General features: G+C 48.7%; 1 protein-coding gene across 1 annotated transcript; it reads left to right on the plus strand.

Annotated features, from left to right (window-relative positions):
• The first annotated feature begins 1,789 nt into the window (after positions 1–1,789).
• LOC135881314 (broad substrate specificity ATP-binding cassette transporter ABCG2-like) lies at positions 1,790–22,987 on the plus strand. The gene is made up of 15 exons (XM_065407937.1): positions 1,790–2,064; positions 2,368–2,427; positions 6,003–6,117; positions 7,896–8,048; positions 8,939–9,096; positions 10,745–10,896; positions 12,744–12,869; positions 13,975–14,231; positions 15,325–15,407; positions 15,880–15,969; positions 18,129–18,253; positions 18,756–18,910; positions 20,292–20,381; positions 21,843–21,961; positions 22,840–22,987. Exons 1-15 carry the CDS (start codon positions 1,790–1,792, stop codon positions 22,985–22,987), a joined length of 2,106 nt encoding a protein of 701 aa, XP_065264009.1.
• The last annotated feature ends 1,411 nt before the right edge of the window (positions 22,988–24,398 follow it).

Consider the following 24,398-nt stretch of genomic DNA (forward strand, 5'->3'; position numbering starts at 1 on the left):
GAGGGATTTCTACACATTCTTGGAAAGTCAAGACAGCTGGTGCGTGAGCTCCTTGTGCAGAGCTCTCTGCTCCCTTGCAGGTCACCCATCAACTGCCCCACACCAAGCCTCAGCCCAGGGACTAGTGCGGGACACTTGGTGGGTAAGTTGGCTGGCTGGTCAGTCCCTTGTGATCTGCTTCCTGCAAGGGCATGTAACATTTACCCCAGTCCTTCATAGAGCCCCCACTGCATCATGGGATATTACTCTCAGAGGAAATTGTCCAAGACACCTATCTGCCTCTCGTCATAACTATAAAGGGACCCTCCTGTGTACAATACTATAAAATCCCTCCTGGCCAGAGACACCAAAATCCTTTTACCTGTAAAGGGTTAAGAAGCTCAGGTAACCTGGCTGACACCTGACCCAAAGGACCAATAAGGGGACAAGATACTTTCAAATCTTGAGGGGGGAAGGCATTTGTTTGTGCTTTTTGTTTTGGGGGTTGTTCACTCTTGGGACTAAGAGGGACCGGACATCAATCCATGCTCTCCAAATCTTTCTGAACAAGTCTCTCATATTTCAAACTTGTAAGTAACAGCCAGGCAAGGCGTGTTAGTTTTATCTTTGTTTTCTCAACTTGTAAATGTTCCTTTTGCTAGAGGGTTTACCTCTGTTTGCTGTACTTTGAACCTAAGGCTAGAGGGGGTTCCTCTGGGCTCTTTGAATCTGATTACCCTGTAAAGTTATTTTCCATCCTGATTTTACAGAGATGATGTTTACCTTTCTTTCTTTAATTAAAAGCCTTCTTTTTAAGAACCTGATTGATTTTTCCTTGTTTTAAGATCCAAGGGGGTTGGATCTGGACTCACCAGGAATTGGTGGGGGAAAGGAGGGGGAATGGTTAATTTCTCCTTGTTTTAAGATCCAAGGGTTTGGATCGGTGTTCACCAGGAAATTGGTGGAGAAGTCTCTCAAGGCTGCCCAGGGAAGGGTTATAGTATTTGGGAGGGAGATATTTTGGGGGGAAGACAGAGTTTCCAAATGACTCATAAACGATTTGGTGGTGGCAGCTTACTGATAACCTAAGCTGGTAAATAAGCTTAGGGGGCTTTCATGCGGGTCCCCACATCTGTACCCTAGAGTTCAGAGTGGGGAAGGAACCTTGACACCTCTTGAAAAAATCTCCCTGCTCCTCACTTAGCTGATAAAGCTGATCTGAAGGGTTTATTTGTTATATAACTTATTCCCCTTCCTTTACAGGAAGAGCTGTATTGCTATAAAGCACCTGTTTAGTGATATACTTGCATACGCATGGGGGAGGGGGGAGTTACTGCTTTAACTGTACCAGTATACTTATCTTGGTATCTCTTGTGTGTGTAGATGAGCCCTGAGTGACTGATCTGCCCTATGCAACGTTTCACAAGTATAAGGTGGTTTAATTTGTAACCCACTGGTGAGTGTGTGCTATGTCACCTCCATGCTTTCTAGCTGTAGCAATGCGTGTTTTTAGCTGGTTCAGTCCCCTGTTGTAGGCCAAGATGGCAGCCGTCACACTCATCCCAAATCCCTCCCTGTGGCTGTGGCTTTCCACCTCACTCAGACACTCCTCTTGCTAATCTAAACACATACAGGTCCGGTTCTTCAAACTTGCCATGTGTGTTGTTCTGGATGATAGTGAAGCCTGGATCTGAGCTTCAGAGCTGGGGTGGGATTTTTTTTTTAAAGATTCAAAATAGTTTTTCTTCTTACAAAAAACTTTTATTTTCTGCCCTTTCTCTAATGTTTCCCACCCAGTCAATTCGAACAGATGGGAGCTGTAGAGCACCCTGGTGACCTCCCTCCAGTGGAGGTCAGCCTCTCCAACAAAGACATGAGGTCAGGCACAGCCAACCACAGCATCCTATCCATCAGGGAGGAAGAAGAAGCAGGCAATTTCCTGCGTTCTATCCCAACACGAGAATCCCTTCAGTGCCCTCGGGGTTCTGTCATGAGCTTCCACAACATCCAGTACACCATCAAACAGTCCCACGGGCCCCTCTGCAAACGGACAACTGTGGAGAAGAAGGTTCTCCACAATGTGTGGTAAGTTCATGCATCCCAAAATCTCTTTTGGAGAAAGGAGAGGAGTGAAATCTGCTAGAGGGGAGAGGCATCATCTCCAGCAGAAGCCTCCTTTAAGACACTGGGGACTAGGGACAAGGAAGGGAACATGGTTACTGCTTTCAAATTGGTGTGAGGGAGGATGTTTCACTTTTTTATTTATAATTTTTCTAAAACTTCCCACCCCATGGAATGTGTTTGGATCCAAAGTCAGGCCCCGGTTCTGCCAGGAACTCCACGGAGGCAGATCGCCATTCAGAAGTAACCGTTTCCCTTCTCTTCCAGTGGCATTATGAAGCCGGGTTTGAATGCTATCCTGGGACCAACAGGGAGCGGCAAATCCTCGTGAGTCTTTCTTTGGTTTCCTCCAATGGAGAATGAACAGTCCTAGGTGGAAACTGAACTCCCTGGGGGCTGGAGGAGACTAGCTGGAAAAATCTAAGGCCTTGGAAAGGCACCTTCGTGATTTAGGAACATAGGTCTGGAAGGGATCTGCTGGGTCAAGTCCCCTGTTGTCACAGGCAGCCACATCATATCATCCCAGCCATAAATTTATCAAGCTCTGTCTTAAAACTAGTTAGGTTGTTTGCCCCTGCTACTCCAGTTCGAAGGCTGTTCCAGAATCTCACCCCTCTGATAGTTAGAAATCTGCTAATTTCCAGCCCAAATTTCATGGCCGGTGTATACACATTGCATGGGCTTCAACTGAGAGCGTAGTTTCATGCAGGGGTTCTCAACCATTTCCATATTGCAACCGCTCTGGACCCCCCTCCCATCTAGTCTCTCCTGTTTATCAGGGTGGTTGTGACTCTCTGTCTTCTGTCAGGATACGACCTGCAGGTTGAGAACCCATGGTCTAGTCCTTAGCGAAGAGGCAGGACTCTGGGGTTCCATTCCCAGCTCTGGGAGGGAGCAGAGTCAGACCCCAGGGTTCTGTTCATGGTTCTGTCACTGATTTGCTCCATAACCTTGAGCAAATGATTTCCCTTGTTCTCCCCATCTATAGCATAGGGGATGATAATACTTTCCAGTCTCACAGGGGTGCAGAGGGGCTGCAGCAATGTTTGTAAAGTGATTGGAGATCCCTGGGTGAAAGATGCTAGAGAAGTATAAAGTAGGCTACTTCCATTTAAAAGTTGGATCTGTTGACTTGCTCTTGTGTGGGAGGAAAAGAGGAGAGTGTCTTGCATTGCCACGCTCTCACCACCCCAGTGGCCAGTTTAAGAGTGATAGTGATGGGCAAAGTAGCTCATGGAAGATCATTGCAATGCAAGGCCTAGAGCAGGGTCATCACCCAGGAAGATCAGAGTGGGGGTGAGATGGTCTCTTACAGGCCATCGTTGAACTCCTCCCAGCAGGGTAGAGTGAGTTAAATCAGTGATTGAAATAATGATTTAAATCACCACGTGGCAAACCTCGATTTAAATCAGCAATTTTCATCAACCTTTCCATTTGTACTTCAGTTATTTTCTAAAGAAAGGTGCCTTCTCATTCGTTGACATCGCTATTAAAATATGTTGATTTACAACTAAAGAGAGCTTTTATGCTAGATTTGGTGCATCTTTTCGCTGCCTACAAGGGTACACTACAACTATATACATTTATTTAAGCAATGATATAGCAGAATATTTTCAGATTCTTATTAATTGTACATTTTAGTATGTAAGAAAAAGTGAATGATATCTTGCTTATTTATTAGATAATTAACATTTTGCTCATGATTTGTGTCAAGCTGCAACTGGAATTTAATTAAACACACAAAACAGCATATGTATGTATTATTTAAATGCTTTATGAGATTATAAGCCATTTAGGCCTTAACATATTTTGCATTAAATTCAGATTTCATTGAAACAGGTTTATATTTAAAAATACTTATTACAATTTAAATAAAACCAAAAAAAATCAGATATAAATTATTTTATATCTAAATTTTTTCAAAAAAAGCATCCATTTTTATCCCCCCAGGATAGGACAAAACCCTATCTGCTTAATGCTGTGTCTACATTACAGAGCTTATGTTGGCATGGGCATGTCAGCGTAGATACAGCCAGGGCCGGCTCCAGGCACCAGCTTACCAAGCAGGTACTTGGGGCGGCCACACCAGAGAGGGGCGGCATGTCCGGCTCTTCGGCGGCAATTCGGCAGTGGGTCCCTCACTCCCGCTCGGAGCGAAGGACCTCCTGCCGAAGTGCCGCAGATCGCGATCGCGGCTTTTTTGTTTGTTTTTTGTTTTCCGGGGGGGGAGGGGGTGGCTGCTTGGGGCGGCAAAAACCCTGGAGCCAGCCTTGGATACAGCAAACACCAACAGAACGAGTTTTCCTCCGATGTAGGAACATTGTTAGCTACATTGACAGAAGTACTTTTCTGTATACATCTGCATCTACTCTGGTGGTTTTGTTGCTATTCACTGACATACCCATACCAATATAAATTCTAAGTGTAGACCAAACCTAAGAGTTCACTTTGGTAATCAGGGCCGGCTCCAGGCACCAGGCACCCAAGCACGTGCTTGGGGCGGCACCTGGTAAGGGGCGGCGGGAGGAGCACGGCTCGGCATTCCACGGGGGGGGCGCTCCGGCGGCGCTCGGCGGGGGGGGGGCAGCGCTCGGCGGGGGCGGGCTCCGGGGGGGCAGCGCTCGGCGGGGGCGGGCTCCGGGGGGGGCGGGCTCCAGCGGCGCGGCGCTCAGCGGGGGGGGCAGCAAGGGGCTCGCGCTGGGGGGGGCGGGCTCCGGCGCGCGGCGCGCGGCGGGGGGGGGCGGCTCGGCGATCGGCTGGGGGCGGGGGTTCCGGCGGCGCTCGGCGCAGGGTGGGGTGGGCTACCGGCGCGTGGCGGGGGGGCGGCGCGGGGGCGGGGGGGGCGGCGCTCTGGGGGGGGGGGTCCGGCGGCGCTCGGCTGGGGAGGGGGGGCTCGGGGGCGGCGCTTTTTTTTGCTGCTTGGGGCAGCAAAAAAGCTAGAGCCGGCCCTGTTGGTAATAGTGTTTTATTCACCTTTTTATGTATGTGTGTGTGTATGTGTGTATAGATAGATAGAGTTGCTCCTGATTTACAATGGATTGGACCCTTAGACAGCACACTTCTGTGTTATAAAAAATTGGCTTGAGTTTGCCTGTTAGCAGGAAGACTCATTTCTTGTCTCCACTGGGATTAGAGCCACTGTTTAGAGTGGGGTGAATAACAGTTGACTTGCCATTCCAAAAAATCGAAAAAAATGTTTTTGGCTGAACAGAAAACGATGTTTGACATTTTTGGTGAATCAGAAAGTCAAAAAATATTGGTTTCAGGGCTAACAGAACATCATGTTTGACCCACATCTACTTTTTTTTTTTTTTTTGGTTTCGAGTGTTTTTTATTGTTTTCAATTTTTAAAAAAATAAAAGAGGAAAAGTTCAAAAGGACAAGTTATTTTGAATAAAAAAATTTAACCGTTTCACTCTGAAAACGTTGAAATGAAATGGTTAGACTTTCAGAGTATTTTTGTGGTTTGGCGTTTTTTTACACACAGTGCGGTGAAATCAACAGGAATTCCTGAAAAATTTTGGTGTCATCAAATCTTTGCATTTTTCACCAGAAAAACGTTTTGGCTGCAAACTACCACCCAGCTCTAGCAGTGGTGTGGCTGTGCCAGGACAAACCCCTAGCTGTAGGCACTATTTGCACAGGTGCAACATGATGTGCACCTGTGAATTGCACCTACAGTAAGAGTTTGCACCTAAAATCCCAGTGCAGGTAAGGCCTGAACCTAGTGCCTCTTGCACTGCTTGTAGTTGAGATCAGTCAGTTTGCAGCATGCTCTGAGCAAATTACAGTGCAGACCCAACAGAAATGCAAAGCCTTAGTAATTATCCCTAATCGTGGCAGTTACCCAATGAAAATAAGAGTAGGTATGGCGGAATCTAAGGACTGTTGCTTGTCTTTAGTCTCCTAGATGTGCTGGCTGCTAGAAAGGACCCTGCTGGCCTGTCCGGGCAAGTGCTCATAGATGGCTTCCCGCAACCTCCAAATTTCAAGTGTATCTCAGGATATGTCGTGCAGGTCAGTGTCTGTTTCTCTTCTGTCTGCCTCCTGGCTGGGAGAAGCTGAGTGGCTGAGGAGCAGAGATATTGGTGATCAAGAGCTGCCATGGTGTGAAGTCTTTGTAAAGGGAGTTGCATGAGAATGGAAAAGTGGCATCCAGACTCGTGATAACATGGTTCTTTAACCAGGTGATGGCCCACAGGCAGAGACATCTCAAGCAGGGCCCTTCAGATGCAGGTGGGTGGTTGTCAGCAAGGACTAGATACAGTAAAACATCTGATAAGGCTGGGAAGCAAGGAGAGCTCTAATGATCTTCTTATCTTCAGGCTCTGGTCAGCCTCACTCCTACTACGTTACAGGCAGGCAGTGCCAGCTGAATCGTGGAAAGAGATTGAAATGGTGGACTCAGCTTATTCTAGAGTAGCAATGACAGCCTAGAATTCAGGTAGCTGGGAGAGGCAAAGAGAACACACCTGACTAACTTGGCAACTAAGGCAGCAGCTGACTCGGGGAACCATCGGGGCCTCTGACTGAAAGCAGAGGTTGAATTGAGGTTGGATTTCAATCCTCCAGCTGAGATCAAGCCCCAGGATCCAAAAATTCCCCCATAGCTCTTAGAAAGTGTGAAGGATTTTGATTTTTCCTGTAAGAATTCCTGGTTTAGGAATCCTTGCTTTCCAGTTTCCAACCCACCAGCTATCTATAAAGCAACCAAAGCAAAATGCAAAATGATCTGCATGTGGGGGAAAATATTGGGCTGTGCCCTCCCTTTTTTCTGCTTTGTAGGTGGATGAAGGGCCTCAGCAGGTTAAAGAAATCTGCTCCTTTCCTGCCTTGGAACCATATTAATTATCCACAGAGTCAGCACCTTGGCTGATGTACCTAAGCATTGTCTATGGAACTCTGCTGATTTCCATCAGCTGAAGGTCTGGCTTGCAAGCCTTAAATAGTAATTTCAATGCTATGAAGCTGCACAGATATTTACAAATTGGACAGATTTAATCTGATGGAAGTGCCTGGGATTGTGTTGAACAGTTGCGTTTTGAGAGCACTGGGAGTGGTGCTTCCTGACCAGGTGTTACAGAAGCATGTCGGATGGAAGCACAGGGTGAAATCCTGATCCCACTGAAGTCAGCGGAAACCCCCCCATTTATGTCATTGGGGCCAGGATTCCACCCACAGTTTTGGTGCTTTGTGGGGTTGAATATCAGCTGGGCGGGGTGAGAACTCTCTGCTCCTGTTTTGACTTGCAGCTGGAGCCAATAGGTGTTAAAAGTGTGTAGCCGGCTCCATCTCATAGTGGGGGCCTTGGTTCCTCCGAGTGGCTGCCATTCAACCTATGGAGGCTGAGCACTTGCAACTTCAGCTGGAGTTCTCAGTGCTCAGCACTTCTAGGAGTTGGGCCCACAGTGACTTACATGACAAATGACCTCCCAGTGCAAAGCTCCATAGCCTGCATTTCCAGCACTAGAGCAGCGTTTGTGGGAAGCAGTGTTGTCTAGTGGATAGGGCATTGGGCTAGGGAACAAGAGACCTGGGTTCTGTTTCCTGACCTGCTGTGTGACCTTGGCAAGTCACTTCCCCGTCTCTGTAGCCCTTTGTGTGCCTTGTCTATTTAGATTGCAAGCTGTCTGGGGCAGGGGCTGACCCTCACTATATGTACGTACAGCTCCTGGCACAATGGGCCTTGATCCCAGCTGGGGTCACTCGCTGCTACGGAAAGGCAAATAACAAGGTGCCTAGGACTGAGCTGAAATGTGCTTGGCTTTTCAGCAGTGAATTTGCATTGTTTTCAGGATGATGTGGTTATGGGCACACTGACGGTAAGGGAGAATCTACTCTTCTCTGCAGCCCTGCGCCTCCCCAGCTCCATCAGCTTTAAAGAAAAGGAAGAGCGGGTCACCCAGATAATCAGTGAACTGGGGCTCAGCAAAGTAGCTGATGCTAAGGTGAGTATCTGCGGGGAGTGAGGGGGCAGGGGGAGAACCTGCTTCAGAATCCTAACTTCTCGCCCATATAGTGGGGATGGGCACTGTACCATGCTAGGAATACAGGGCTTTTCTGCTGAGCTGCCCTGAGCTCAGGGGCTACACCCAGCACAGAAATGTAGAGTTACTTTTGCTGACTCACTCTGATGTTGGTTCAGCTGCATCTCATTAGCTCCAAGCCAGGGGTATGAAAGAGTTTGTGTGCCTCTCTGAGGCAGAAAAAAATAGGGTAGGAGGGATGCTGCAGGGAAGACAGTTGAGCTGAGCCCTGAAGGCAGTTTTAGGTTTTGTTGAGGTCCAGGAAGTGGCGCAGCTTGGACCATGTCCAGTGTGCATGTGCTATATAGGAACAGGGGAAGAACTCTGCCTACAGCCCCCCAGATCACAGGGCTCTTCTCCTTTGCCAGCCACTTCCTGGCTTTGTGGTACGATGTGAGGACGTCAAGGTCACGATGCTAAAACTCATGAGGGGTCAGAAGGGCCCACGGTGGCAATCTCAGCTGAGGTGTCGTCATTGTCCCCTCTGGTCTACTCAGGCCCTTATGCCATGCCCATTGCTGTGGTAGCTGAGCACTCACCCGCACAGTGGAAAAGGCTATGGGGTGAATTCATCCTTGCCCCATCAGGCTGCCTTTAGCCAGCAGCACAATTTGTGTTTGAAATATTTGCTCTTGTGCATGATCTCCACACTGCCCCTGTGGTGTCCCCTGAGGGCAGGATCCAGCAAGCACGGCTCGGCCTAGCACTTGCAGACACGGCTCGTCCCCTGGGTGTTAATGGGACTGTTTGCCAGGGCAAGCCCGGCGCCCCACAGCAAAGCCAGGTACCAAACACAAAAATCTTTGCTCTAGGTAGGAACGGAACTAATCCGAGGGGTGTCAGGCGGGGAGCGGAAGAGAACCAACATTGGCATGGAGCTCATCACGGAGCCCCCGGTCCTATTCCTGGACGAACCCACCACCGGCCTGGATGCTAGCACGGCCAACGCGGTGCTCATCCTCCTGAAGAGGTAGGAGCTGATTATCTAACACCAATGCTTCTGTGCTCATCTAAACCAATGGCTTACTGGTCTTAGTGCTGGTGAAAGAGGCTGGCCTGGCAGTCTCTTTCTCGGGGCCTGATCCAAAGCCCATTGACTTCACTGGGCTTCAGCTCAGAGCTCTGAAGAACAGCCACAGTATGGACAGTCCCGCTGCCAGCTTCCCACTGAAACCAATGCACCCCAGCTCTGTCCTGGAGAGGTCACCTCTGGAGCGGGAAGGATTTGAGAGCTCAGTCCTCATGGTCTAGTCACTTCTTGGCTGTCACTCACAGCGACTAGAGCTGGCCGATGGTGGATTTTTCAGTTTTGCTGGCAATTCCAAGAAGTAACAATAACAAAATTTTGTTTTGGGTTGAACCAAAAATGAAACTTTTCAAAAATTTTCAGCAAATGGAAAACTCAAAAAATTCCAAATCCTCGTGGGTTGAATGAGCCACTTTGTCTTGACAAAATCAAAAAGTTTAATTTCAGTTTTGACCAGTTTGTGTTTTAATAAAACAAAAGGAAATTTTGAAACAAAAGAAATTGCTTCAAACCAAAAAATCGAAACATTTTGTTTCACAAATGTCAAAGAATTCCGATTTAAAAAAATATATATTTTAGGTCTTTGGGGCCAAAACAGTCTAGTGAAATGGACATGAAATGTTTTGGTGTCGCCAAATCTGCTGTTTTGGGCCGAAAAAAGTTTTGTACAAAACGTTTTGCCCAGATCTCCTCCCTACATTAGGAAAATGGATCATGGCTGATAACAGGTTTCCTTTGGTCTCTCGTAACTGAAGCTAAATTGTCCATAACAACCACTCCGGAAAGGCTGCTGAAACTCTCGTTCCACCAGAGATGGCTCCCTCCCTCTCAGGCTTGCAGCTTGTTGGCTGGGCATTGTAGGGGAAGCTTTCCCAGCTGTTGCCCATGCTGTATCTGTTCTGGGGGCAGAAGCCTTCAGGGCTGTCAGTTGGGCACTTTCTTCAACACTACATTCACTTAGGCCTGGTCTACACTGGGGCGGGGATTGATCTAAGTTATGCAACTTCAGCTACGTGAATAACATAGCTGAAGTCGACGTACTTAGATTGACTTACCGTGGTGTCTTCACTGCGGTGAGTCGACTGCTGCCGGTCCCCCATCAACTCTGCCTGCGCCTCTCGCAGCGCTGGAGTACAGGAGTCGACGGGAGAGCGCTCGGGGATTGATTTATCGCATCTAGACTAGACACGATAAATCAATCCCCACTGGAGCGATCGCTGCCCGCCGTTCCGGCCGGTAGTGAAGACATACCGCAAGTGAAAGGGTTTCCAGCAAACATAGTTCAAAGGAAAACTAGGTAATAGTGGTCTGGGTAGACTAGGCTAAAACAGTAGCTAAGAAAAATATCCTTGAATGACCAGACCCTCTTGCCCTGTCTTCTGAAATATGTATATAAGAATGGCCATACTGGGTCAGAACAAAGGTCCATCTAGCCTAGTATTCTGTCGTCCAACAGTGGCCAATGCCAGGTTGCTTCAGAGGGAATGAACAGAGCAGGTAATCATCAAGTGATCCATCCCCTGTCGCCCATTCCCAGCTTCTGGCAAACAATGGGCGCAGCTGAGGTTTGGACTCTTTGCTCTCATCCTAGGCTTTCGAGAAGAGGTCGGACCATCATTTTCTCTATCCACCAGCCCCGCTATTCCATCTTCAAGCTCTTTGACAGCCTAACGTTGTTGGCTTTGGGAAAGGTGCTGTATCATGGTCTGGCTAAGCAAGCCCTGAAATATTTTAGTTCTATCGGTAAGTCTGCAGTGCAAATGCAATAACACTAATCCCTATTATATTTTAGTGCTTACGTCTCAAAACACGGCAAGAAATAAGGGAACAAATTATTTTAATTGCTTAGTGCCTGATTCTTAATAACGATGGATCAGCTCCAGCTACGTTTAGTCCATTGCTGCATTTTCCAGACACAAAAAGCAGCCTCACGTTTACAGTCTGAATGAGTTTTATGTAGATTAAGAAAAGCAAAAAAGAACAAAAGTAAGGTCACCATGAGAACTCAGTGTATGTCCCCCCTTCAGGGCTCATTGTATCCACTCTGCCTCACAAAATGATGGCCGACAGCAGGCTCCCAGACAATTAGAAGTTCAGTAAAACAAACGACAAGGTCACAACAGTTAGGTGGCTATGTGCATCCCGGGCAGGGTTATCTCAGTGGGTCACACGCTGAGGTCTGTGGACCACCAGGGATCTGGGTGCAGGGCCCGCAGGTCTGAAGGTTGCTGAGAAGGTGGGGAGACTGGCAGGAGCGGCGCCAGGGTTTTTGGTGCCCTAGGCGGGGGTCCTTCCGCACTCCCGGTCGTCGTCGGCAATTCTGCGGCGGGGGGGTCCTTCCGCGCTCCCGGTCTTCGGGACACTTCGGCAGCGGGTCCCAGAGCGAGTGAAGGACCCGCCACAGAATTGCCGCCGAAGACCCGGAGCGCGGAAGGACCCCCCCGCCGCAGAATTGCCACCCCCCCAAATCCTGGTGCCCTAGGCGACCGCCTAGGTCGCCTAAATGGAAGCGCCGGCCCTGGAGACTGGCAGGGAAGATCATGTGCAAGAGGGTATTTCTTACAAAGGGTGAAAAGCGCTGTGGTTGGTGCCTATGTAACCCACGCACCTCCTGGGTGTGGTGTTCTGTCCCATCTAGTGGCACCAAGATCACTTAGAAAGCGAGATTAATGAGTCTGCTCTACAGCCTTAGCTAAGGGCCACGTGGCTTTTAGTTCATGCGGTAGAGGCTCATGCATTTAGCTCCAGAGGTCCCAGGTTCAATCCCACCCGCTGACGACCGGGGTCTGTCAGTGTTACACCTACACCTGTGTTAGTAGGGTAATGACTACACAGTGGGAACCCTGCTTCTGTAGATAATGGAGAGTGTGGTGTGGACTCCTGGGTTCTATTCCTTTCTCTGCCAGTGTCACTGTGCTGTAACCTTACATTCTGCCCTGTCGCTCTTCCTTCCCCCTTGTTCGGGAGGGTACTTCATTGTGTGGGTGCACAGCTTACTCCCCTCTGGCCAGTGAGTGGCGGGGGATGGAGGACCAGTATTACTGTGTCTCCTCAGCCCCTCAGTTCTCTCCTCACCCACCCAGTCACTTGCCACAGGCACCGCTGGCCGAGCAGCCCTGCTCTCCCCACCTGTGGCCAGAGTCCTCAGCAGAGCAGAGACGACATGGAGGGGCCTTATTGCCCCGCGGGCCGAGTAGGCACCATGACAGTCTAGCCCTGCAGGGCGTTGGGTGCCCAAAAGGAGACACCGAGCTTGGTTTTCAGAAAGGCCGAGCACCCACAGCTCAGTTCAAGGCAGAGGGAGCTGCAGGTATAGTTAGTCCAAAGGTGTCTCTAGTTAAGCACCCAAAACCAATGCAGACTTGACAAAATTGTGGACTTAACCTATGGGTATACCTCAGTTTCCCCACCTGAAAAACAAGGGGTAACCCTCCCTCTCAGCAGTGGTGCTATGGTTAGTCAGTGCTTCCAAAGCACCCCAGAGGCTTGTGTGAAAGAGGCTGGGGGAGGGTGGAGTGTTCTTATAACTGGTCCTTACCAAGCAGTGTTCTGTCTAAAACATGAATGTGTTCTGCTTGCTATCGTTACAGGGTATAAATGCGAGCCCTTCAACAACCCGGCTGACTTCTTCCTTGACGTGATAAACGGTGACTCCACCGCCGTGGCGGCAAGCAGAGGTGATCAGAGAAGCCTAGACAATGGAGGGACTGGAGGAGGTGAGCCAGTGAATGAGACAGCAGGCCTTGGCCAGACTGCAGGGGAAGTTGCAGGCAGTGAGGGTAGATTTTTGTTTTATTGTTTTCTCCTAGTGAGTGGGCATTTTGTTGTATTTTCCTACTCGTACTTTGCCCTTACATATAGCACCTTTCAGCAGGAGCCTTCAGGCTCTCAAAATGCTTTGAAAAGGTGACTTTGTGCTATCAACCCGCTTTTACAATGGGAAAAAATTGAGGCACGGAGTTAGATGAAGTGACTTGCCCATGGTCACCCAGGTAACTGGTAGCAGAGACAAACTAAAACTCAAGCCCAAGCAGAGTTCTGACCCTGAAAAGGGAGCAGTGCCACAGACTCCCTGAAATTCATTAGGGATGTTGGTAATTGCTGTTGGTTTTATGTGGCAGGCGCTCAGATAGTACAGTGATGGGCAGCAGTGTAAAACCCTGAGACAGCCAGAGAGCTGGGAGCAGGACCCAGATGTCCTGACTCCTAGTCCTATGCTCTAACCACTAGAAAACAGTGCTTGTCCTCCAAGGAAGCAACATACACAAACCAGCCAGGGTTGATTTATGATCAAACACTGCCTTTTTCTGTAGCCGTGTATGCATGTGCAGTGTGCAGCACTGTGTAGTACAACAGGTCTGTTGTATGGCTACTGCAACAAAGACCCAGTTGTATAGAATCTCTCTGTAGAGGGTGCACACTCGGGCTCCTCCACCCATTGAAGAAGGTTCCAGCCACCTTTAAACCAGCTGGGCTAGCTAGAGTGCTGTCACTTGGGCCCAGATCCTCAAGGCATTTAGGCTCCTAACGCCTACTGATTCATTACATTGAGAGTTAGGCACCTAAATCCCTTTGAAGACCTGGGCCCTGGTCTGCAATGCCGGCCAGCAGTCTCTTTAGTGGGCTCCATGAATAAGGAACCTGGAGCAAACCCAATGGGAAGCTCCCACATTGATCCCAAATCCTGGTCAGCTAAAGATTTCACGGGTTCCTCATGATCAGGGGTTGCATTAGTGAGATCCCACTGAGCCAACGGTGCAGAGTTTAAGATGGGGGACTAGACCAGTCATGCTGAGTCCTGTCTTGGGCCCTTTACTCTAGGGGTAATCGGTGATGAAGAGCAGAATGTGGACAAGAGCGTGGTGGAAACTCTGCACGAGCAGTACCTGAACTCCAGCCAGTATCGGGACACGAAAGAAGAGCTGAAGAAAGTGGAGCTCAGCCACCAGAATGAGCAGGGGAAGTCGAGGCGCGTGAACGAGGTCACATATGCGAATGGATTCTTCACCCAGCTCTACTGGGTGTCCAACCGTGCCATCAAAAACCTCATCAGGAACCCCCAGGCGTCTGTGGCACAGGTGAGACATTGCTGCTGAGTAGGACCACTCCAGTCTCACTCTGCAGTGGTCATATCAGGCTCCTTGTTGTGGTATCACTGTCCCCGCCAGATCAGTGGTTTGAATCCAGCCCTGGTCAGCAGGGTCAAGAAATCGTGACTGCCTGATGGCTGGCTGGTGACCTATGTGAAACTCCAGGTCTTTAGTAGACATCGCAGCAGACCCGCTGGCTGAGCTGAATGGCTGGTAAATGCCAGCAGTCAATTACAGTGCCTCCGGAGCAAGACGGAAGCAGGGGAGGAACTGGGACTCCTTGGGGTGTCTCCAAAGCACAATGTCTTTGCTCCATACAGATTACACAGCCCTGAACGACAGGGGCTGTGACTAAAAGCACGATCTAACCCTAAACAAATGAGCAGCAAGCAGGATCCAGCACAGAGAGACAGTGGGCTGAGTTCTTCTCAGAACACTCCTGTGACCCCATAGACATCTCTAGGCCACGGGTCCATTAAGAAACGGAATTTCACATGGGGCACTGAATGACTTTTGCTCCCTGCTGACCAGGACTAGAGTCCAATCAGTGATGTAGAGGCAGAGGACTCCAAATCCCATTACGTCTATCGATATTTATAAAGCACCTGTCAAAATACGGCTGGAATTTTCCAGGCCCCTAAGGGAACTAGGCACCCTTCATAGACAATGGGCACCCAACCCACTTAGGCGCCATTAAAGATCCCAGCCTTAGTTTTGTGCAAGTACAGTGACGGCTGTCTGGGAAATGGTCAGTTCTCCATCCCACTGGGGATGTAGACAGTGCCTTGAATTTTGAGTGTGCTGTTAATTCTCTGCCCTGTTTAGGGTTATTGATGATGGGCTGTTACTTTGGAGCACGTGATTCCGTTTCTTTGGGGAGGAGTGTGGCCAAGGCTTTTAGGCTTGTCTGGAGGGTAACTGATGAGAATTTGTATCTTTGTCTGTACCCAAACACTGGCCCAAAACATCAGAGACAAATGTGAATTTTGGGCCCTGTACGTGGCTCTAATGACCTGTGTTCTATCCGGTGACTCCTCCCTGTTCTTCCCTTTGCACAATTCCTTTTTCTTTGCACCTCCAGATCGCAGTGACCACCCTCCTAGCCCTGATTGTGGGGGCCATCTTTTTCAGAGTAAAACTAGACCAAAGTGGCATTCAGAATCGGTAAGGCTTGAAGTAGGGTCCCATTTATTTTGGGTCAATCTCTGCCACATTTCAGCAGCGGGGAGGCGTCGGGTCCCTGGGCTACATTCAGATCCAGGAGGGGTGAACAGGGTTTGACATCCTAGCTTTTGGTGCCCGAGGTCGGGCATTACTGTAGTTCCTGAAACAGCAGCTGTCCCATCAGCCCAAGGAGTATTCCCACATGGAATATGAAGGAGACAAGAAGAGGCAGGTATCAATTAAATATATGATACCTCCTGTATGCAATGTTGGTCCAATAACATGTATTACCATACCCACCTTGTCTCTCTGATACTCCTGTGTCGGGGAACTGTACTGTATTGGCAGGGAAATGCCTTGATGATATAATAGGCCTTTGGCGTCTCTAGCTGCTATGATCCGGGATAAGGTTTCTGGTATTGGAGATTTTGGCCTGTGCCTTGGTCTTCAACTATTTTGATTTGTATTCCAGGGTTGGATCCTTGTTTTTCGTAACCACAAACCAGTGCTTTTCCAGTGTATCAGCGATCGAGCTGTTTATAAAGGACAAGAAATTGTTTGTGTAAGTAGCAGCCCTCCCACAAGAATTTCTTTATCAGAATTTAGGGTGGAGGGTGGGAATTTTGACAGACTACCTGAAACAAGTTTCACCTGCCAGGACCCGACTTTGAGGCTTTGCTTCTCCTCTGCAACCTCTGGTGCTAACAAAGACTGCGCCTCTGAAATAGGGACCCTGCTCTGTTTTAGGAATCTGGGATGGTACAAAGGGAAGACAGAGTCCAGGCTAAGCAGGGGGCAGAATTTGGGGAAGCTGCACAGGAGTGCTCAAGAGGTAGAGAAAAGACAACCCATAATCAGGGGCACCAGAATGAGGGGCCCAAGGGGCCACGGCCCTCACACTTTTTGCCCAGGCCCGGCCCACTGCCCTCCTCTTCCCCCTGAGGCCCCACCCCCTAGTCAGGCCAGAAGCTGGAGCCTGGCCTGGGTAAGAGCAGTCCTGGGGAGTTGCAGACCCTCCACCTGCCGGGGGAGCGGGGAGCAAGAGTAGCCCCTGGCCTGCGTCCCCACCCCCTGGGCCCCCCACCCAGGGCAGGTGGATGGTCGATGGTTCCCCACAGCTGCCAGGCAGCTCTTACAATGGCCAGGCTGCGGCTCTTCAGCCCCTGAGGCCCTGCCCCCAGGCCAGGCTGGGAGCCAGAGCCAGATCAGAGTAAGAACCGCACAGGCAGCTGTGGGAAACCGCGGACCCTCCACCTGCCCTGGACATGGGCCGGGAGCTGCTCTCAGGCCCCTCCACTCCAGGCAGGTGGAGGACCCCAGCTCCCCAGCTCTGACTTACAGCTTGGCCAGGGGACAGGGCCTCAGGGGAAAGAGGAGGGGCAGGGCTGGGATGACAGAAGGGGCAGGGCCTCGTGCCCCCCCACTTTTAGGCAGAATCCATCACCCCTGCCCATAATGGCTTAGCATTGAGGCCCAGCCTTGTAAGGACGCCTGAACTATGAGCTGGGTGATCCCACATACATAGATAGAAAATAGGACTCAAAGAATAGCTTCCACATCAGTGGGTGTCAGATCCTGGGCCCCTGTGAAGTCTTCTTTGCACCATAGCAGTAATGAAAATGTGGTTTAAAGCTGCCCCTAAAGGGGCAACTGGGAATCTCTCTGAAATGTGACTGTAACCCACTGGGAAGTGTATGTTACAGGTCCCCCAGTGTGTCTATCCACACAGGGTATGAGTTGTTACAGCCCTCAGCTACTGCACCTTGGCTCAAGCTGTAGTAATTCCTACTTTTAGCTCTGAAGGTCGCTCAATCAATCCCCATTGTGTTGACAAGATGACGGCTGTCACATAATTACTTCTTAAAAGTGTATGCAGTGCCTCCGTAGGGCACTGGCATGATAGCCCCTGGAGACTGGACGCATCTGCCTCTCCCCACTACAGCCTCAGCAGCAGCACTGCCAGCTTCCCTCAGGCTGATTTCTGCCAGCACTGTCCCCTAGAAAGCTCTTTAGGGGTGAGGGCCTGTCAGAGTTCAGCCTCCACAGCTTAACCACTGCTTGGCCTGTCTACAAAGACTGCCAGCGCAGGCTCCAGTTAGTGCCAGTGGCGACCCAGGCACCTGGGCCCTGGTAACTGACCTGAGACCAACTCATTTCACCTGGCCCAGCAAACAGCCAACGACTTGTGGTCATGACCTGGACTGGATTTGAGTCAGTGGCCTAGAAGTGAGTTCCAAGTTTTGAGCCTTCCACTTCCGCTTGGAAACAGATATTCAGAGTTAGCTATGGAAGCTTTCAAATCAGTCCTCTTCCAGTGAGAACCAGCCTTTGGCCTTCCACCTGTGCAATGTTCAGGACCATTCCCTTTGCGGGGATGGGAGGCTTTTTCAGTATAGTAATGCTTCACACTGCTATAGTGCCTTCCACTCAGGGATCTCAAAACCCTTTACAAAGCATAAGGAAGCCCTTATGACAGCCCTGTAGGGGCAGATCAGTATTGTTGCCCCCACTTTATGGATTGGGAAACTGAGGCACAGAGCAGGTAAGCAACTTGCCCAAGGTTGGATAGTGAGTCAGTGGCAGAGCTAAGAATAGAACCGAGTTATCCTGACATTACAGATGTCTTTTTAATAAATAACAGATAGACACTGCTGAAGGTAGTTCTCATCCATATTGATAACCTCTAAACATGTACAATAACCTGTGTTCCTGTCTTCACAGCCATCAATACACCAGTGGGTACTACCGAGTGTCAGCATACTTCTTTGCCTTGATGATTGGAGACCTTTTGCCCATGAGAACTCTTCCGGGCATTATCTTTTCATGCATAAGTTACTGGATGATTGGTAAAGAACTGATACGTTCACTTAACCACCCCTGCCTCGCTTTGTTCTTGCATAAACACCTTTGATATCTTGAATCTGAGCCGTCCATGCTTATTTCTACAGCTAAGCCACACAAATGTTTTTTTAAAAAGGGGGAGGTAGTGCCTCCAGCATCCCTGCACAGACTGAACTGTGCGTGTGTTTGGAGGCTGTTAAATGCAGTCTGATATACAGGAACAATTCATGGGGTGAAATCTAGCTGGAAATCCTACTAGAAAAAGGCCAGCCAGCAGCAGGAATGCAGGGTGAAGCTGGCTACCGATTCCCAGTAAACTTACTTTTCAGTTTTCATCTCCTGAATTCCTGGCCATCTGGCTTCTGCTTCATTGCAGCCAACTCTAAACTCTGTTGCTCCTCGCCTGAGCAAGTGTCTTGCTACCATGGACAGGGATCCGAGGGCAGCTGCCCAGGTTTTGTAACCCAGCCATTCACAGGACCTTTCTGTCTCATGCTGTTTTGACAGGCTATCAGGCAGTAGCAGGACGGTTCTTTTTCTTCATGCTGACACTGGTGCTAGTATCCTACGCAGCTACGGCCATGTCTCTGGCTATCAGCGCTGGGATGAATGTGGTGGCCATTGCCAATCTGTTTATCACTATTTGCTTTGTCTTCATGCTTGTGAGTACTGTGTGCGCGGCTGGGGGGAGAGGGGGTTGCATGGAAGGCAGATGTGGATTGATTGAGCACTAATGGAAGTGAGGGATTAATAGGGGTGGGGAAGCTCTGACAGTCTTGGCCCTTGCCCATACACAATGCACCTCAGTCGTGACCTCCAGCACCCTCTGTCACTGCAGTCCGAGATCACACACACAACTCTACCAATGCATGTTAGTTCTGCCCTGCAGCTCCCCCAGCTATTTCAGTCCTAGGCTTCCACCTAATGCTGCCAAATGCCCGTGGGCCTCAGCACTGACCTGCAGTACCCCTTGCCCATGTTGTTAGGCCCAACATAGCTCTGCCTGTGCACCACTCTCCTACTGCACCCTCTGCTATTCCCATCCTGTCCTGCAGCCAGTGTACCGCATCCTAACCTGCTGCTGCACCTTTAGTCATTCCGGTCCTGGGCCTTCCACTGCTCTACAATGCACCTTAACCCTGACATGCAATGCTCCCTGCTAGTCTAGTCCCAAGCACACCATACCAGTGCAATTCTGCTGACCCACAACTTCCCCTGCTATTCCAGTCCTGGCCCATCAAATAGCCCTCCCAGTGCACACAGTCAATAGCCTTCCTTCTGGGAAAGAAAGCTACTGAGGCTTGTGGCTCCATGATGTGAGTGTGTGCATAACGAGGACTGGCCTGAGAGAACCAGGCTCCTTTTACTGCTCACCAGGGACCATATTCACCAGTGGCATTAGTGGGTGAAAGTCTGCTTACACCAAAATTCGGTGTCTCAAATAGAAGTAAATATTTTCATGATTTCTTTAACTTCAGTCAAGGGAGTTTAAAAACAAACCCCTCTTCCCTGCACTGCAGGCAGCCTGGACAAATAGCATTGTGCCAGGTCATGGGGAAAAGACTTGAAATAAGCTCTAAAGGGATGTATTTTGTTGTGCCAAATGCTGCACGTAGTCTGAGGAATGGGGACATTCACCCCTCATTTATGCTTTGGCTCTGGTTTGCTTTTGGCTTTCACCATTAACATGTTTCTTCCTTGGATACATTTCTTCAAGGCTTGGGTGAGTTCTACCAAGTGAGTGAGAGTTTAAGGCAGAGGTGATGGGTATTTAACTCCTATAGTTCTACAGGTATAGCCTGAAGTGTGGGTGCAGTTTGATTGGCATGCAAGTGCCGTTTTCCCAGACGGGATGGGGAATAACCAGTATAAGGTACACGTATACCAGTACAACTGCATCCACCCTAGAGGAAGCAGTGTTGCTTTAACTGTACTGGTATAGTTAAAGTGAGACAACTCTTGTGTGTTTCCAAGGCCTAAAAGTGTATGAATCTGTGTCAGTGCGTGAACGCATGACAGCCTCTTTTTTTTCTGTCATTTCAGATCTTTTCTGGCCTGTTGGTGAACCTTCCTTCTGTGATGGGATGGTTGAACTGGCTCAAATACTTCAGCATCCCCAGATACGGCCTCACGGTAAGTAGAAAATGTTATTCTGAAATGAATAAGGTGCTCAAGGTGTCACTTCCTGAAGAGGTTTTTAAGGTGAATAAAGTTATTTTGAAAGCAATTGCTTAGGACTCTTTTTTTAATTTTATGAGTTTATATTTTCATGAAAGGTGTTGGGTTGGAAGCTCTGGGGAATGAACTCCTCTACTGAACCACAAAATAGGTACCACATGGGCAGCAGCAGGGAAAATCACCCTTTCCTACCACCCACCCATGGGCTTAGTCCCTAGCCTGGAGAGACCGTCTCTATGGGTGAGAGGGCAGTTCAGTAGTCCATGGCCTGATAGCAGAGATAGCCAGGGCAGTGGCCAATGTGTGGTGGGACTTTATGTGATGTGGGACATCTATCTATATTGTTTGTATGGTGCCCATTACCACAGTGTCTGAGCACCTCACCATCTTTAATATATTTTCTGTGGGAGGCAGGGCAGTGCTACTGCCCTAGCCACCACACCATCTTCTCTTCCACTAGGAACCAAGTTGGGACACCCAGCCCTGTTCACGTAGAACCTCAGACACCTTCTCAGAAGGCTACAGCCAAGGTTTTCAAAAGCGATGAGTGATCTTGGGCCCCTCAGTTTGGGTGCTTAATGTGAGACACCTGAAGGGGCCCTGACTTTCAGAGGGCGGGTGCCCAGCACTTTGAGGTATCTCACATCAGGTACCCAGAATCACTAGCCACTCTTCAAAATCTTGGCTGTTCCATTTGGACATTACCTACTTAAATTGGATTTGAACTAGCGAGCTGAGCTGAGAAGCAAACTCTGTATGTTTGCCAGCCGTAATTAGCCACAGGGAAGAGAGACACCCAATATAGTAAAGTGTAGCTTTTCACCCAAATCTGAATATCCTTCCTGCATCATCAGGCGTCGCTTAGGGCAATAATAATGCTTTGCCGTCCCAGTCTGCCGTGCTGTTTGCTAGAACGGCTCCCTTGCTGTGTTTCAGTAACTTAACCTTTTTTCCCCCCTGAGGATAGGGTGACCAGACGTCCTGATAAAATCGGGACTGTCCCGATATTTAGGCGTTTGTCCCGCATCCCGATATTTCACGGCACTCCACCTTTTTTTTTTTTTTGCTCTGCCAGTGACCCCCCCCCATCCATGTGTCCCGATATTTTCTTCCTCTCATCTGGTCACCCAACCTGAGGATAGGTTTTTGGCCTATCAATCAACTCCCAGCCGGGAGGATCAAAAACTGATCTTCTACTGGTCCCTGCCCTTTGACCTGCCCAACTTAGGTGGCCCTACCAGGAGTTAAAATCTCCCACTGGCATAACTCTCAAGGTCATTGGGACACACAGCCCTTCTCACCTCATCAGGGTGCAGCCCCTAGGGGATGTTTTCACCCAAAGCCGAATGTTTATTCAGCATAGCAGGATGATGTTGCAGTATTTTACTACATCATGGTGTCTGCTTTTCTCCACAGGCCCTGCAAGTCAATGAATTTAGAGACCTTTACTTCTGTGGTGAGAAACCCCAGAATATTACTGCGTCCCCCGGGGATGCGGCTGATTGCTCCTCAAATGCTACACAATTTGCAGAAACGTAAGTCTCTAGCTCACAACGGTTCTTGGGCCTCAGTGGGAATGAGTTTCCTGAGGGTGGAGTTTCTACAGCCATTAGTTTGGGGTCACTATACTGCTCCTGAAAGTAGCTGCTCATCAGCTAGCTTTCTCAAGGAAGCGTCACAGGACACTCACCTTAGCACATTTTGGGGGGCTTATTTGAGACTGAGCAATTTTAGCAAATATAGTTCAGGGGGGAACTGTAGGCTGCCGGCCTGGAACCCCAGCCTAGAAAGGACAAACAACAACATGTCCAAACGGACTTTGCCTATCTGAAATTTAGTTTTGGTAGCCTGCCATGGCTTATCTTTATAAAGGATATTTTTTTAAAAAATCCTAACATTTTCCCAGAATGGGGGTATATCAACAACAAAAGGGAAGCTGTGGAGTTGTCATGAGAGGTTAAAAGGTGCCCATCTGAGATGGTTTAGGAAGAATGAAATCATTCCTGGCATGATACAGAAGAACAGGCTGTATTACCTCATGGTAGGACACTTCAACCCAAATGAGTCAAAAAGATATGGTACCAGCCTGAACTGTTTTGACCCTGGTTACGGTGAGATGTGACGATTAAAGGGTCACTGTGCTGACACATTAGGTATTGCTGGTACTCTGAAGCCATTAAAGGAGGCAAAGTGGTCTAGAGGATAGGAAAAGTGGGAGTCAGAAGACCTGGGGTTGTATCCCAGCTCTGTTACTGACCCACTGTGTGACTTTGGATAAGCCTCAGTGTCTGTTTGGGGAGAAAATGTCTCTGCAGAACAGAAACAACAGTAGCCACCTTTGTAAAGCACTTGGAGATCTCTGGCAGAATGTGCTACGTGTCACTATTAACATTTGTCCCATGTCCCCCTGCAGGTGTTATGGTGAAACATATCTGTGCAGCCAAGGGATTGCATCTACCAACTGGGCCATGTGGGAAAACATAGTGGCTCTAGGCTGCATGACTGCCATCTTCCTCCTGATAGCCTATGGGAAACTCCGATTCATGAAGAAGTTCACCTAGCCTCACCCTCACTTTACTCTGTGACTTACCTCAGGACTTGGAACTGCAAAGTTTGTCAGGCCCATGCTCATTGAAGACCAATGAAAGATTCAGTGGCCACTTGTCAAGCGCAAGAAATATCTATTATGTGATCATGAGTAACATTTTTTACCTTGTCTATAGTTAAATTGCTGGCTATTTTATTGTAAGGAATTGTTAGAATATCAAGTTCTCTTACACACTTCTGTAAAAGTGCACTCTAATTTATATAACTTCATTATTCTGTGGCCACTGTCTGCAGTATCTCAGGAAAACATATTTAAACATATAAATTAATATGAACCAGATTTCATTTTGGCAATCATCTTTATTCTGTCCATCATTGGTATATAATGACTGTTTTTCTGCACTGGTATCGGGTTTTTACTAGTGCCTATTGGATCACAATAGAGGCCTGTTCTATGCTTCAAGATTTAAGACTAGAAAACATTTTGAATTGCCTTGCTTTGCAAACTGGGCATGGTGCAGATTTTATCTCTAGTAGCACCATAACATCAGAAGCTTTCCCCATACCAAAATCAGCTCTCCTCCCAAAAGGTAAAGAAGAAAGATCAGCTATGTAGGACCTGCCAAACACGAACAGGCTCATGGTCCACTAGTGTGGTCTTTCTCAAGCTGTGGGTCTCAACCTCAGAGGGGCGCAGAGTGGGCTGTGGAATTTAACATTGCAGAATTGGAATTTTTCAACAATAAACAAATGTTATGCCTAATTCTATACATATAGTGAATGGCTGCAACCAGTAAGTCATGTACACCGAATGTTACCATAGCAGCACTGAAGATTCTGCAGTTATTTCTTTTCTGAGTATAGTGAAAGAGTGCAAATACAAATTGCTGACACACACTAACACGGCTACCACTCTGAAACCAGTGCAAAATCTGATACCTCTGTGTGATACACTGGTAAATGTAAAAAGAACGAGTACTTGTGGCACCTTAGAGACTAACAAATTTATTTAGGCATAAGCGTTCGTGGGCTAAAACCCACTTCATCGGATGCATGCAGTGGAAAATGCATCCAATGAAGTGGGTTTTAGCCCACAAAAGCTTATGCCCAAATAAATTTGTTAGTCTCTAAGGGGCCACAAGTACTCCTCGTTCTTTTTGCTGATACAGACTAACATGGCTACCACTCTGAAATTGGTAAATGTTTATTTTCTAGAGGGAACCACTGTCTCAGAGAGTATCTTCATGCAGCGTTAGCTTAAGTTAACTCCTCTCAAGTGAGCCTAGCTCCAATGGAGCAGATACGCTGCCAAACAACACTTGAGCAGCACAGCGTGATTAGGTTAGCAGCACAGAGAAGCTGCATTGCTAGCTCCAATGCCAGCAGCAGTGGAGCTTCAACCCACCCCCTGACAGGCCAAGCTAG

This window comes from Emys orbicularis, chromosome 7 (genome assembly GCF_028017835.1).
Source record: "Emys orbicularis isolate rEmyOrb1 chromosome 7, rEmyOrb1.hap1, whole genome shotgun sequence".
Classification (NCBI taxonomy): Eukaryota; Metazoa; Chordata; order Testudines; family Emydidae; genus Emys; species Emys orbicularis.

Coding starts and splice junctions, on each gene's coding strand:
- LOC135881314 (XM_065407937.1), top strand. CDS start 1,790: ATGGGAGCTGTAGAGCACCCTGGTGACCTCCCTCCAGTGGAGGTCAGC. Junction 2,428..6,002: donor ACAGGGAGCGGCAAATCCTC/GTGAGTCTTTCT, acceptor GCTTGTCTTTAG/TCTCCTAGATGTGCTGGCTG. Junction 20,382..21,842: donor TCCCCAGATACGGCCTCACG/GTAAGTAGAAAA, acceptor TTTTCTCCACAG/GCCCTGCAAGTCAATGAATT.